The sequence below is a fragment of the Phaenicophaeus curvirostris genome, chromosome 16 (assembly GCF_032191515.1).
Source record: "Phaenicophaeus curvirostris isolate KB17595 chromosome 16, BPBGC_Pcur_1.0, whole genome shotgun sequence".
In the NCBI taxonomy this organism is placed as follows: Eukaryota; Metazoa; Chordata; class Aves; order Cuculiformes; family Cuculidae; genus Phaenicophaeus; species Phaenicophaeus curvirostris.
This window is the reverse complement of record NC_091407.1, coordinates 17,072,239-17,084,661: the sequence shown is the minus strand read 5'-3', so window position 1 is coordinate 17,084,661 and position 12,423 is coordinate 17,072,239. Positions and strand designations below refer to the sequence as shown.

The window sequence follows — 12,423 nt, the reverse complement described above, 5'->3', positions numbered from 1 at the left end:
AACTGGGTGAGTTGGCAGTGGTAATTGGAAGCAGCGTGGGTGGAGGGGGTTGGGAATTGCCAGAAAGGCTAAAACTACAGATGTGCTCAAAGCAGGAGGTAAAACCCAAAACTTGGTGATGTGTTATCCAAGAGTGCGAGTTTGGTGCCTGCCTTAAGAGGAAACGCTTCGATGCTCTGGTACCTTGGCTGCAAAGCACTGCCCTCGATGATCTCCTGATGGGGGCATCCAAGGGACCAGTGGGATTCCAGCACAGAGTTTGTTCTCCTCTCCTTCTAGCGCTCATCTCCTGATGTGAAAGCAGAGTTATTCGAGCTGCTTTTCCAGATCCTCCACCATAACTGGCGGTACTTCTTCAAATCTAGCGTGTTGGCTAGTGTCCAAAGAGGAGTAGCAGAAGAGCAGATGGAGAACGAAGCGCAGTTCAGTGCCATCATGCAGGTAACTCAGCACAGTTGACTTAAACAACTGTCTTTTTTAGTTGGCTGCATTGAGAAGCTGCAGCAGGGTTTGTTCTGGTGTCATGATGTTCTGCGTGGCAGGTCTGATATTTGTCGTGGTATCAATCCCCTTCCTTCAATTCTGCTTTGTTCACAGGCGTTTGGACAGTCCTTCCTGCAACCTGACATTCACCTATTCAAGCAGAACCTTTTCTACCTGGAGACACTGAACACCAAGCAGAAGCTGTACCACAAGGTGGGTCTGACCAGCGCATGCTCTGTGCCTGGTTGGGGGTCAGTGCTCTTCTGGAACTTGTTTTAAACTACTCAAACTGAAAGTCAGGATTTGGGAGCTTGTATGGCACAGCCTTTGGTTGGTTGCTGTGATCCTAATGGATACATTGCTGGTCAGAGCAGCGTTACCTCCTCCCTGATGCTGCTGCACTGGGCACAGGAGGGATCCCAGCTCCAGTCAGGCAAAGCAAAGCGAATCCTCTGTATGTTCCCATCCCTGCAACAATGAGGGAAAGCAAAAAACACGCAGAGTGACAGTGGAGTTTCTCTGAGGGAGTAGGAAAAGGGACCCTCAGTGGGACAGTGGCATAGTCCCTCCATCATTCTCATCTGAGTCGGCATCAGGGTATTTGCAGTCAGTCAGTGCCAGGTGGTCATCTCCATTGCTGTCATGTAGGACCCCAGCACAGGAAGGACATGGAGCTGTTGGAGCAAGTCCAGAGGAGGCCACAGAGATGATATGAGGGCTAGAGCACCTCCTGTACGAGACCAGGCTAAAGAAGTTGGGGTTGTTCAGCCTGGAGAAGAGAAGGCTGCATGGAGACCTCAGAGCCGCTTCCAGTACTGAAAGGGGCTCCAGGAAAGCTGGGAAGGGACTCTAGATCAGGGAGTGCAGGGAGAGGATGAGGGGGAATGATTTTCAGCTGAAAGAGGGGAGATGGAGATGAGATCTTGGGAAGAAATGATTTGCTGTGAGGGTGGTGAGGCCCTGGCCCAGGTTGCCCAGAGCAGTGGTGGCTGCCCCATCCCTGGAGGTGTTCAAGGCCAGGTTGGATGGGGCTGGGAGCCCCTGATCCAGTGGGAGGTGTCCCTGCCCATAGCAGGGGTTTGGAACTGGATGGGCTTTGAGGTCCCTTCCAACCCAAACCATTCCATGACTCTGTGACCCTCTGATCTAGGCCTGTTAGCTGCTGTCATCAAGGATTAGAGTTGGAATCCAGGGTCTTGCCTTTCTGGTTAGCCTGTGAGAGCAGAGCACACAGGTTCGCATCTGTGGTCGCAGCTGAAGTTCACTGTTAATTTTAAAGCCCGTATTATTTAGCTTATTGTAGCCATTTGTGATCTTGGCTCGGAACATCAGCTTGGTGCTCCTGAGAGCTTGCAGACCTTGCTGATAGCTCAGGAGCTGCTGGTGTTGAAGTGGCCTGGTCTGACATCAATGAGTTGGTGCTTCCAAAGCACTTACTGGCTGCTGCAATCCCTCCTGGGAGATGATTGCTGCTGTGAAGATACCTAACTATGTCCTTCTCTCACTGTGTAGAAGATCTTCCGGACCACCATGCTGTTCCAGTTTGTAAACGTGCTCCTTCAGGTGCTTGTCCACAAGTCGCATGACCTGCTGCAGGAGGAGATCGGCATTGCCACCTACAACATGGCCTCAGTGGACTTTGATGGCTTCTACTCAGCCTTTCTCCCCGAGTTCCTGGCCAGTTGCGATGGCGTGGACTCCAACCAGAAAAACGTGCTGGCAAGGAATTTCAAAATGGACAGGGTAAGAAGCAGAAATGTAGCAGGAAAGCACGAGTATTCCCAGGTGTTTAGAACATGCTGACAGATAGTCCAAAGCTGCTTAGGGCAGGATTTTGAGGCAGCAAATGCTTCCGTCCTTGGTGATGTCTAGCCAAGGTAGCAGAACTGCCGTCTCATCTCTTGGGCATGAGTTGGGGAATATCTTTCCTGGAAGAAATCATAGAGGGGTTGACTGATAGTTTCTAGGGTGGGACACTCAGATCCTTGCCAAAATCTCACTCCAGCTGCTGGCCCGATGTTTGAGGGTAGCTGCAATGAGTCCCAATTCTTTCCAACCCCTCATATGTGTGTGAAGCAAATGAAGGGTCTGTAACCTCCCTGTGGAATGTCACGGCAGCGAGCAGGTTGGGGCTTCCATCTGCTGGAGCTCGCTTGTCCATCGAGAGCTTCCTGCCCTGTGGGAGATGATGGGGATTTGAGACCAAGGGTGAGTGTGGGAAAGGAGCCTTCAGAGAATCGCTGGACTATAGAAGGTAATTGCTCTTCAGGAAAATGAGCCCTTGTTGTGGGGTACGTGGCAGCTGGGGGCCCTGGCAGGAATGCAATGAGCAGTTCTTGCTGCAAGTGGCCGTGTCATGAGCATTCATGTAGCACCAACCACACAACGAGAAGCCGGTACAGTGAACAGAGCCCAGGTCTTTGTAGTCAGCTCCGTGTGGAGCAGTTCTGGAACTGCCTCTGCTCCCTGTACACGGGCTGCAAAACTCGGCCCTGGGAGGAAGGGGTCTGTTCCGAGGTGTGACAGCACACATGGGTGTTGGGCCCTCTTTGTTCCTGTTCGCCACTGTATGACAGCACTCGCAGGCATGGTTCTGTTTGCAGTACAACATGGTGTTTGATCTTTTCCAGGATCTGCCATCATTTACCCAGAATGTGCACAGGCTGGTGAACGACCTGCGTTACTACAGACTCTGCAATGACAGTTTGCCCTCTGGAACTGTGAAACTATAGTTACTGCACTGGACTCGCCTTCTGATCACTGTAGGGAACGGATCCATCTTTTGTTTTGCCACCACCTTCTCTCCTCCCTGGTTTTGTCAGTACTGCAGGATGCCACATCTTGCACATGGGCACATCTTGGATTCATGCACCACGCTTCCTTTTGTTCCCCTCTCCCAACCCAAAGATCCCCCAGCTGGAGTCAGCACTGTCTGCAGGATGTGTCTTAACGCCCAACCAACAGGGCATCTCAACTGTACGGAAAATCCTCTCGCTGGGGTTTTGTTCTACTAACGTAGCACTTTGTTGCATCTGGAGATTTCTGTGGAGTCTTGGGAGATCTTGTACGGATCGAACACGAGGCAGAAGCGCCAAAGACCACTTCAGACATTCATACCTTCGTGTCATTCCACCTTCCTGCCCCTGCCCGGCTCTCAGAGAAGGAGACTCGTGATGTTGGGACTGTTCTGGCACTTCTGTCACTCCTTTTTGGTTTTAAATTGCCTTGAAAACCTCCCTGCTGTTTGTGGGGATTAGAGACTCTCTTTGGGGTTTTTTTAAGTGTTTTCTCATCATTCCATTGTGATACTAAAACAACGTGCTTAATGGGAATAAAGTGCTTACTTTGTTGTTTTAAATAACTTGGAAGTTGGTTGTGTTTCCTCGTAGGTCTGTCTGTCACCGGGCTGTTCCATGGGATCCAAGTGCATTTCGTGTGGCAGAAAGCCATCCCCAGCCTCTCCTGGTGACCGGCAGCAGGACGGGCAGCAGCTCTGCATTCCCTGAACTGCACCCTGGGTGCTTGGCCAGGCTCCCAACAAGTCCAGCAGCTCCTGAAGGGAGCTGTGCTGAACCACAGCGGGTTCTCAGGGAGGTGGTTGAGTCCTTGTCTGGGAGGGATTTAAAAGATGGGTGGATGAGGTGCTCGGGAATGTGGTTTGGTGTTGGACGGGTACAGTTGGCCTTGATCTCAAAGGTCTTTTCCAACCAAACAGTTCTATGATTCCATAATCAGTGTTGGCTTCGTTCTCCATTCTCCCCTCTCTTGTGTTTACTGCCTGTTGTCTGAATTGATCAAGAGCTGCCTGCACCGGGAAAACTTCCCAGCGTTCGTGGTGTTGCATCACAGGAGACCTGAGCTGAAGGCCAGCAACTGACCGGGGTGACCCTGTGGTGGATCTGAGTAGAAGGCTGGAATCCCAGACAGCTCTGTGGAGCTGTCATGCAGCTGGGAAACATTTCTCTCTGAAAGGTTTAGAGCATTAAATCAGTCTGAATTCTCTGTGGTTACAAGGGCAGCTGCAGTAAGGGCTACATGGTCAGAACAGCACTGGTTGTTGTGAAGGGGACAGGCCTGGAGGAGGTGTTCATAGAATCATAGAATCACCAGGTTGGAAAAGACCCACCAGATCCTCGAGTCCAGCCATTCTTATCAACCACTAAACCATGCCCCTCAGCACCTCTTCCACCCATCCCTTAAACCCCTCCAGGGAAGGTGACTCAACCCCCTCCCTGGGCAGCCTCTGCTAGTGCCCAATGACCCTTTTTGTGAAAATTTTTTTCCTAATGTTCAGCCTAAACCTCCCCTGGCAGAGCTTGAGGCCATTCCCTCTTGTCCTGTCCCCTGTCACTTGGGAGAAGAGGCCAGCTCCCTCCTCTCCACAACTTACTTTTAGGTAGTTATAGAATCGGGGAATGGTTTGGGTCCAAAGGGACCTCCAAGCCCACCCAGTTCCAACCCCCTGCCATGTACAGGGACACCTCCCACTGGACCAGGGGCTCCAAGCCCCATCCAACCTGGCCTGGACACCTCCAGGGATGGGGCAGCCACCACTGCTCTGGGCAGTCTGGGCCAGGGCCTCCCCACCCTCACAGCAAAACATTTCTTCTTAAGATCTCATCAATCTCTTATGTTCTCGATGAAGGGTTGTGGATGTGGACTTGAAGTGAGGTGGCTGCATGTGAGCTGTACTGGAGGAGCACTTGCTCCATGGTTCATTTAGCTATAGGTTTGTGCAAAAAAACAGCCTGCAATGTGTATGTTTGCTCTTTGGAGATAAAGTATGGTGTTTAGATAACCTGTGTACAGACAGAGGCTGCCTGAACTGGGACCAGTTTGATGTTTGTTTCGTACCCTGCAATGAGCAGCTTGAAAGTTGCCCGTTGCCAAAGAGGTGCCTCACTGGGAACAGTCCTTGCAACTGATGGCTGAGAAGGCCACCAGTGTGCAAAGACCAGCGTAAAGGTGGGTGATGATCTGGCACCAAGGGACTTCCTTGAACATCAACAGGTTCCGGAGCTCTTACCTTTCCTGAAAGCAAGAGGCACTGAGTTCCCTGCAAGCCAGGACCTCTGCACCAGGAGCCCGGGGTTCAAAGCAGGCAGCTCTGGAGTAACTCGCTGTCAGTGCCTGCACTTGAAACCTTGAATCCTTGTTTTTCCTGGTGGTTGTCAGTTGTATGAAGATGATGTGCTGGCTCCAGACCTGTCCCCAGAGCCTCTCCTGAGCTACCATCCTGCCAACTCGCAGCAGTTCTGCCCTGCCCCAAGCCACAGTGGGTGTCTGCCACCTCCTCCACCGAGTGCCCTGGCTGTGATTTCCCTTGGCGATGGGTTAAGGGGACTCCCATCTGCTGCTGGCCTGGTGCTCTGGGCTGGTACTGCTTCTGTTTCTTGCAAAACATTTGATTGACAGAGGGTGAAAGTGCACGTTTCTCGTGTTTTTCACTTGCTGAGCAGCTGGTCAAGGGCAGCGGCTGGAAGGTGGCCAGAGCCCAGGCTGCAGCCTGCCAGCCCTTCTGCTAAAAGCTGTTTCTCCTTCAGCAGCCACCGCTTGAGGTGCGGGGCCAGCTGCAGCCCCCCAGCCCTCTGGGAGGGAGGGGCAGCTTGCTGGATAAATGTGGAAAAGCACCTGATGACAGCCTTTGTCTTCCCTAAAGCCACCCCATCCCTGTGCCGTCACACTGGAGAGGAGCCTTCTACCCAGAGCAGTGGTGGCTGCCCCAGCCCTGGAGGTGTTCAAGGCCAGGTTCAACGATCCAGTGGAAGGGGGGGCCATGTGTGTGGAACTGGATGGGCTTTGAGGTCCCTTCCACCCCAAACCATTCTGTGATTCTTTTTCCCCTCTTCGGGTGGCTGTCACCAGCTTCTGGCCACCAAAAGTCCCTTTGGCGAGTGCTGGTGCTCGCTCCATCTACGGGGAAGCCAGATCAGATGGTTTTGCAGCACTGCTCCACTCCCACACTGATTTTGTTCAGTCCTAAGGGAAACTCTGCTCTGAGCTGGAGCGATGCTGCCAAGAGGAGCATCCCGCTCTCCTGCACACAGGACAGTGCCTGTCACCACTTTGTAAGCATTTCTGCCTCCTTGAGCACAGGCTGGGGTGAAGGAAGGGGCCCTGATGCCATTGTCCCCATCACCTCAGCATGCACGGAGCTTGTCCCCCTCCCCGCTTACCTCTCTGATTCCCACAGCCTGAGCAGAGGGGCTGCAGGTGAGGAGGGCAGGGTCCCCCAGACACCCCCTGCGTAGTCAGGGCAGCCCCCTGGCCCTGGGTGCTCCCCTCTGGGACCCTTCAACAGGGTCAGGGGGGCCAGTGCAGCGCTGGGGTCCCCTGCAGCACCAGACTCCGCTGCACCCCAACACAGGCTGGCATGGGCCAACCCCGTCTGTCTCTTTGCCTGGACCATCAGAGGCAAAGAAAGAAGGTCTGGGTTTTGGCCTTCTGGATGTCTATTGCACCTCTGGGTTACCTGTGTGATGGGCGAGGGCTCTGCTTTGCACCATGGTGGAGGATACTCCATGCTGGGATGCTTTGTACCTGGAGGATGCTCTGTACCAGGGTGCTCTGCTGGGATCATAGAATCATAGAATCACTAGTTTGGAAAGGACCCATCGGATCATCGAGTCCAACCATTCCCATCAATCACTAAACCATGCCCCTCAGCACCTCTTCCACCCATCCCTCAAACCCCTCCAGGGAAGGTGACTCAACCCCCTCCCTGGGCAGCCTCTGACAGGGCCCAATGACCCTTTCTGAGAAAAATTTTTTCTTAATGTTCAGCCTAAACCTCCCCAGGCGGAGCTTGAGGCCATTCCCTCTCGTCCTGTCCCTTGGGAGAAGAGCCCAGCTCCATCCTCTCCGCAACCTCCTTTCAGGTAGTTGTAGAGAGCAATGAGGTCTCCCCTCAGCCTCCTCTTCTCTAGGCTAAACACCCCCAGCTCTCTCAGCTGCTCCTTGTAAGGCCTGTTCTCCAGCCCCCTCACCAGCTGTTCCATACGTGCAAGTCTTATGGTGGGATGCTCTGTACCAGAAGGATGCTCCATCATTAGGGATGCCCCGTGCCGGGATGCTCTGTGCCAGGACGCTCCATACAGGTACGGGGCAACCCTAGTGCCAGGGTGCTCTGACCTCGGGATGCCCCGTGCCGGGATGCTCGGTCCCGCCCGGTCCCGGCGGCTGCTTTAAGGGGAGGGACGGACTCCTGACCCGTCCCCGGGCTCTGCCGGGCGCTTAAATCCTCCTCGGGGCGGGAGGCCCGCCCGGACCCCGCCATGGGCTCCCTGGGGCGCTGCCTGGCCCGGAGCCTGCGGGGGCAGCTGGGGCTGAGCCGCCCCCCCGGGCCCCGCTGCTTCGGCTCCGGTGAGAACGGCCCGTCCTGCCCCGGGGACACTGGCCCTGTCCCTCTCCTGTCCTCACCCCTCTCCTGTGCCCATCCCTGTCTTGTCCCCATCCCCGTCCTGCCCTGGGGACCCTGTCCTTCTCCCTGTCTTGTCCCCAGGAACTTTGTCCTCATCCCTGTCCCGATCCCCATCTTGTCGCGGGGACCCTGTCGCCATCCCTGTCCTGTTCCCGCGGACCCTCTCCTATCTCTGTGCCTGTCCCCATCCTGCCCCGAGGACCCTGTCTTCCTCCCCGTCTTTTCTTCAGGGACTCCGTCCTGACCTCAACTCCATCACTGCCCTCATCCCCGTCCTGTCCCTGGGGACCCTTTCTTCCTCCCTGCCTTGTTTCCGGAGATGCTGTCCCCATCCCTCTCCTATCCCCAGGGACCCTGTCCCCATCCCTGACCTGTTCCCATCTCCATCCTGCCCTCAGCCCCTTCCCTGCCCCTAGGGACTCTGTCCTTATCCGTGTCCTGTCCCTGGGGACCCTGTCCCAATCCCTATCCTGCCCCTCAGGGCTCCTTGTCGCCATCCTGTCCCCGTGGTCCCTGCTGTCCCATCCCCTCCCAGTGCCTGTCCCTCTGCCCTGGGAGAAGCCCCCCTCCCCAGTGTCCAGCTCCTGGGCTCCTTCCCTTCTCCGAGGCGTCTCATCCTATGTGTCAGGATGGGGCAGAACCTGGAGCTGGTGGCTCCCTTGGCACCATCCATCAGGTCTCAAGGGCTTTGGTGTCCCTGGAGGTGGGATGGACCAACCGCTGTGCCACCCCTGGGGTGGGAACCACGCAGAACAGAGCCACATTCAGCAGCAGCGGGTGAAGTCATGGGCTCTGCCCCACCGCACTGGAGACTGAGATTGGCGTCCTCTCCCTTTTTCCTGTCCTGTCCCTCCAGCGGACGGGATGCACTGTCCCTCAGGAGACTTCTGTCCCCTACTGCCAGCGTGGCTCCAGCAGGGCCAGTGACAGGCAAGGGTGACAGCAGTGATGCCGGAACCTGCCGTCCCATGGTCCGTGGGTGACACCAGCATCAGATCCTGCTGTGCTATGGGTGGCAGCTAAGGCAGACCCTGCCATCCCGCGGTTCACGGGTGATGATGATGCCAGATCTTGCTGTACGATGGGTGGCAGTGCTGGAATCCTCAACATAAGAAGGAGATGGAGCTGTTGGAGCAGGTCCAGAGGGGGCCACAAGGGTGATCAGAGGGCTGGAGCACCTCCTGTACAAGGACAGGGCTGAGAGAGTTGAGATTGTTCAGCCTGGAGAAGAGAAGGCTCCGAGGAGATCTCATAGTGACCTTCCAGTACCTGAAGGGGCTACAAGAAAGCTGGGGAGGGGCTGTTCACAAAGGCTTGTGGTCATAGGACGAGGGGCAATGGGGATAAACTGGAGAGGGGCAGATTTAGACTAGACATAAGGAGGAATTTCTTCACAATGAGGGTGGGGAGGCCCTGGCCCAGGTTTGCCCAGGGAAGTTATGGCTGCCCCATCCCTAGAGGTGTTCCAGGCCAAGTTGGATGGGACTTGCAGCCCCTGATCCGGTGGGAGGTGTCCCTGCCCCGGCAGGGTGTGGAACTGGATGGGCTTTGAGGTCCCTTCCAACCCAAACTATTCTATGATTCTATGAATGCCAGACCCTGTCATCCCCCAGTGCCATGGGTGACACAACTGCCAGATCCTGCTGTGCCATGAGTGGCAGTGATGCTGGACCTTGCTGTCCCTTGGTGCCATGGGTGACAGTGATGCCAGACCCTGCTGTACCACAGTCCATGGGTGATGTTGGGCCCTCCCATCCCAGTGCTAGATTTTGGTCTCCACCAGTGGAGGGCTGTGACCAGGACCAGCTTTGTGCCGGGTCTGGTGCCCAGTTGCCTCTGGGCAGTGGGAAGCACCTTGGGCCGGGCAGGCACACTGGCACACAGGGTGGCACCCGCAGCCTGGCACGAGGACACAGCAGCATGGTGCACTCTGCCCAAACCAGAGCGAACCCTTCCCACACTGGGCTACGGGGCATTTCCCAGCCGTGGCGGTGACCCGGCACCCATCAGGGCTTTGCAGCGTGTCCTCCTCTTGGGACCCTGCCAGTCTGCATGGCACAGCTTGGCAAGGGGGACACAGCCCCGAAATGGGGACAAGGATGGTGAAGGGGTCACAAAAGAGAGCCACGGAGATGATCCTGTACTAGCCACTGGAGCACCTCCTGTACAAGGCCAGACTGAGAGAGTTGGGATTGTTCAGCCTGGAGAAGAGGAGGCTCTGGGGAGAACTTAGAGCAGCTTCCAGTGCTGAAAGGGGCTTCAGGAGTACTGGGGAGGGGCTCTTGATCAGGGAATGGAGGAATAGGACAAAGGGGAGTGGTTTTCATCTGAAAGAGGGGAGATTGAGAGGAGATTTTAGGAAGAAACTTTTTACTATGAGGGTGGGGAGGCCCTGGCCCAGGTTGCCCAGAGCAGTGGTGGCTGCTCCATCCCTGGAGGTGTTCAAGGCGAGGTTGGATGGGGCTTGGAGCAACCTGATCCAATGGGAGGTGTCCCTGCCCATGACAGGGGGTTGGAACTGGGTGGGCTTTGAGGTCCCTTCCAACCCAAACCCAAACCATTCCATGGTTCTGTGATACTGGTCACTCCAACCCTGTGCAGCCACCCCGGAGCTGCAGGAGAAGACACTGGTGCTGGTGAAGCCAGACGCAGTGCAGCGGCGGCTGGTGGGGAACGTCATCCAGCGCTTTGAGCATCGTGGCTTCAAGCTGGTGGCCATGAAGCTGCTCCAGGTACTCCTCCCCACCACGCTGTCTCCTGCCCCTTCGGGGGACCCTGTGCCCCACAACCAGAGGTTGTCTCCACCATCACCCCACGCTGCCACCAGGCGGACCAAGGTCTCCTGGACAAGCACTACCAGCAGCTCCGGCAGAAGCCCTTCTACCCTGAGCTACTCGCCTACATGACCTCAGGGCCACTGGTGGCCATGGTGAGGGGCTAGGATGGGAGGTTTGGGGGTCCTGGTGGGTTCTGGGAGGGTTGGAGGTCCTGGGGAGTTCTGGAAGCTCTGGTGTCCCCTGTCTCATAGGTGTGGGAGGGCTACAACGTGGTGAAGTCCACACGGGCCATGGTGGGGGACACGAACTCGGCGGTGGCGGCGGCGGGGACCATCCGGGGGGACTTCAGCATGCATGTCAGCAGGTAGGGGGGCAGCATGGGTGTGGGGACGGTGGTGGGAGCCCCAGGGCCACCACACTGGTCCCCTCTCTGCCCAGGAACGTGGTCCACGCCAGCGACTCGGTGGAGACGGCCCAGCGAGAGATCGGCTTCTGGTTCCAGCGGAACGAGCTGGTGGCCTGGGAGAGCGGAGACCGGGACTACACTTATGGACCCTAAGGAGGACTCCCCCAGCCCCAATAAAACCTAGAGCCACCAGCAACGGCACTGGGCTCCTCCCATGGATGCCACCAGCAAGCTCCGTGGGGCTCTGGGAGGCACTGGGATGTTCCCACTGGGCACTGGGGTAGTACTGGGAAGCACTGGGAGGCACTGGGGTGCTCCCAGGGGGTAATGGGATGATACTGGGCAGTTCAGAGAGACGTTGGGAAGCTCTGGAAGATGCTGGGAAGCTCTGGGAGGCACTGAGATGTCCTCGGAGAACACTGGAGCAATACTGGGAAGCTCAGGGAGACACTGGGATGTCTCCAGTAGGTACTGGGATGGTACTGGGAAACTCTGGGAGGCACTGAGATGTCCCAGTGGGACACTGGGGTGGTACTGGGAAACAGTGGGAGACACTGGGAAGCTCTAGGAGGTACTGGGATATCCCTGGGTATCACTGAGATGGTACTGGGAAGCTCTGGGAGACAGTGGGATGTCCTCAGGGAAGCACTGGGAGGCACTGGGATGTCCCAGTGGGACACTGGAGTGGTACTGGGAAGCTTTAGGAGGTATTGGGATATCCCTGGCATCACTGAGATAGTACTGGGAAGCTCTGGGAGGCACTGGGATATCCCTGGGGGGATAACAGGATAATACTTGGAAGCGCTGGGAAGCTCAGGGAGACATTGGGATATCCCAAGGGGGTACTGGGGTGGGACTGGGAAGCTCTGGGAGACAGTGGGATGTCCCCAGGGGATGCTGGGGTGGGACTGGGAAGATCTGGGAGACAGTGGGATGTCCCCAGGGGATGCTGGGGCAGAACTGGGAAGCACTGGGAGGCACTGGGGTGTCCACAGTGGATGCTGGGGTGGTACTGGGAGACACTGAAGTGTCCACAGGGGATGCTGGGGCGGTACTGGGAAGCTCTGAGGTGCACTGATGCGTCCCCATGGGGCACTGGAGTGGTACCGGGAAACAACGGGAGACACTGGGAGGTACTGGGCTATACCTGGGGGGGAATGGGATGATACTGGGAAGTTCAGGAAGACATCAGAAAGCTCACGGAGGCACTGGGATGTCCCCAAGGAGTACTGAGACGGTACTGGGAAGCTCTGGGAGACACTGGCGCGTCCCTGGGGGCAGCGGGAGGCTGCGCAGTCTCTGGAAGGGGCCGGGGGGGCGCGGGGGACACCAGTGTG

At 56.5% G+C, this 12,423-nt stretch overlaps 2 protein-coding genes across 3 annotated transcripts in view; both read left to right on the top strand.

Annotated features, from left to right (window-relative positions):
- Positions 1 to 3,844, top strand: part of XPO6 (exportin 6) — a 60,855-nt gene extending 57,011 nt beyond the window's left edge. For both annotated transcript variants that reach the window (XM_069870094.1, XM_069870093.1), the window contains exons 21-24: positions 280 to 441; positions 598 to 696; positions 1,996 to 2,226; positions 3,114 to 3,844. In XM_069870094.1, the coding sequence (XP_069726195.1) occupies positions 280 to 441; positions 598 to 696; positions 1,996 to 2,226; positions 3,114 to 3,215 (594 nt within the window). In that variant the 3' untranslated portion in view covers positions 3,216 to 3,844. The remainder of the gene's footprint in view (positions 1 to 279; positions 442 to 597; positions 697 to 1,995; positions 2,227 to 3,113) is intronic.
- Positions 3,845 to 7,705: 3,861 nt separating this feature from the next.
- On the top strand, positions 7,706 to 11,290 carry NME4 (NME/NM23 nucleoside diphosphate kinase 4). The gene is made up of 5 exons (XM_069870271.1): positions 7,706 to 7,845; positions 10,505 to 10,635; positions 10,731 to 10,832; positions 10,932 to 11,044; positions 11,119 to 11,290. Exons 1-5 carry the CDS (start codon positions 7,758 to 7,760, stop codon positions 11,237 to 11,239), a joined length of 555 nt encoding a protein of 184 aa, XP_069726372.1. The 5' UTR covers positions 7,706 to 7,757; the 3' UTR covers positions 11,240 to 11,290.
- Positions 11,291 to 12,423: the final 1,133 nt, after the last annotated feature.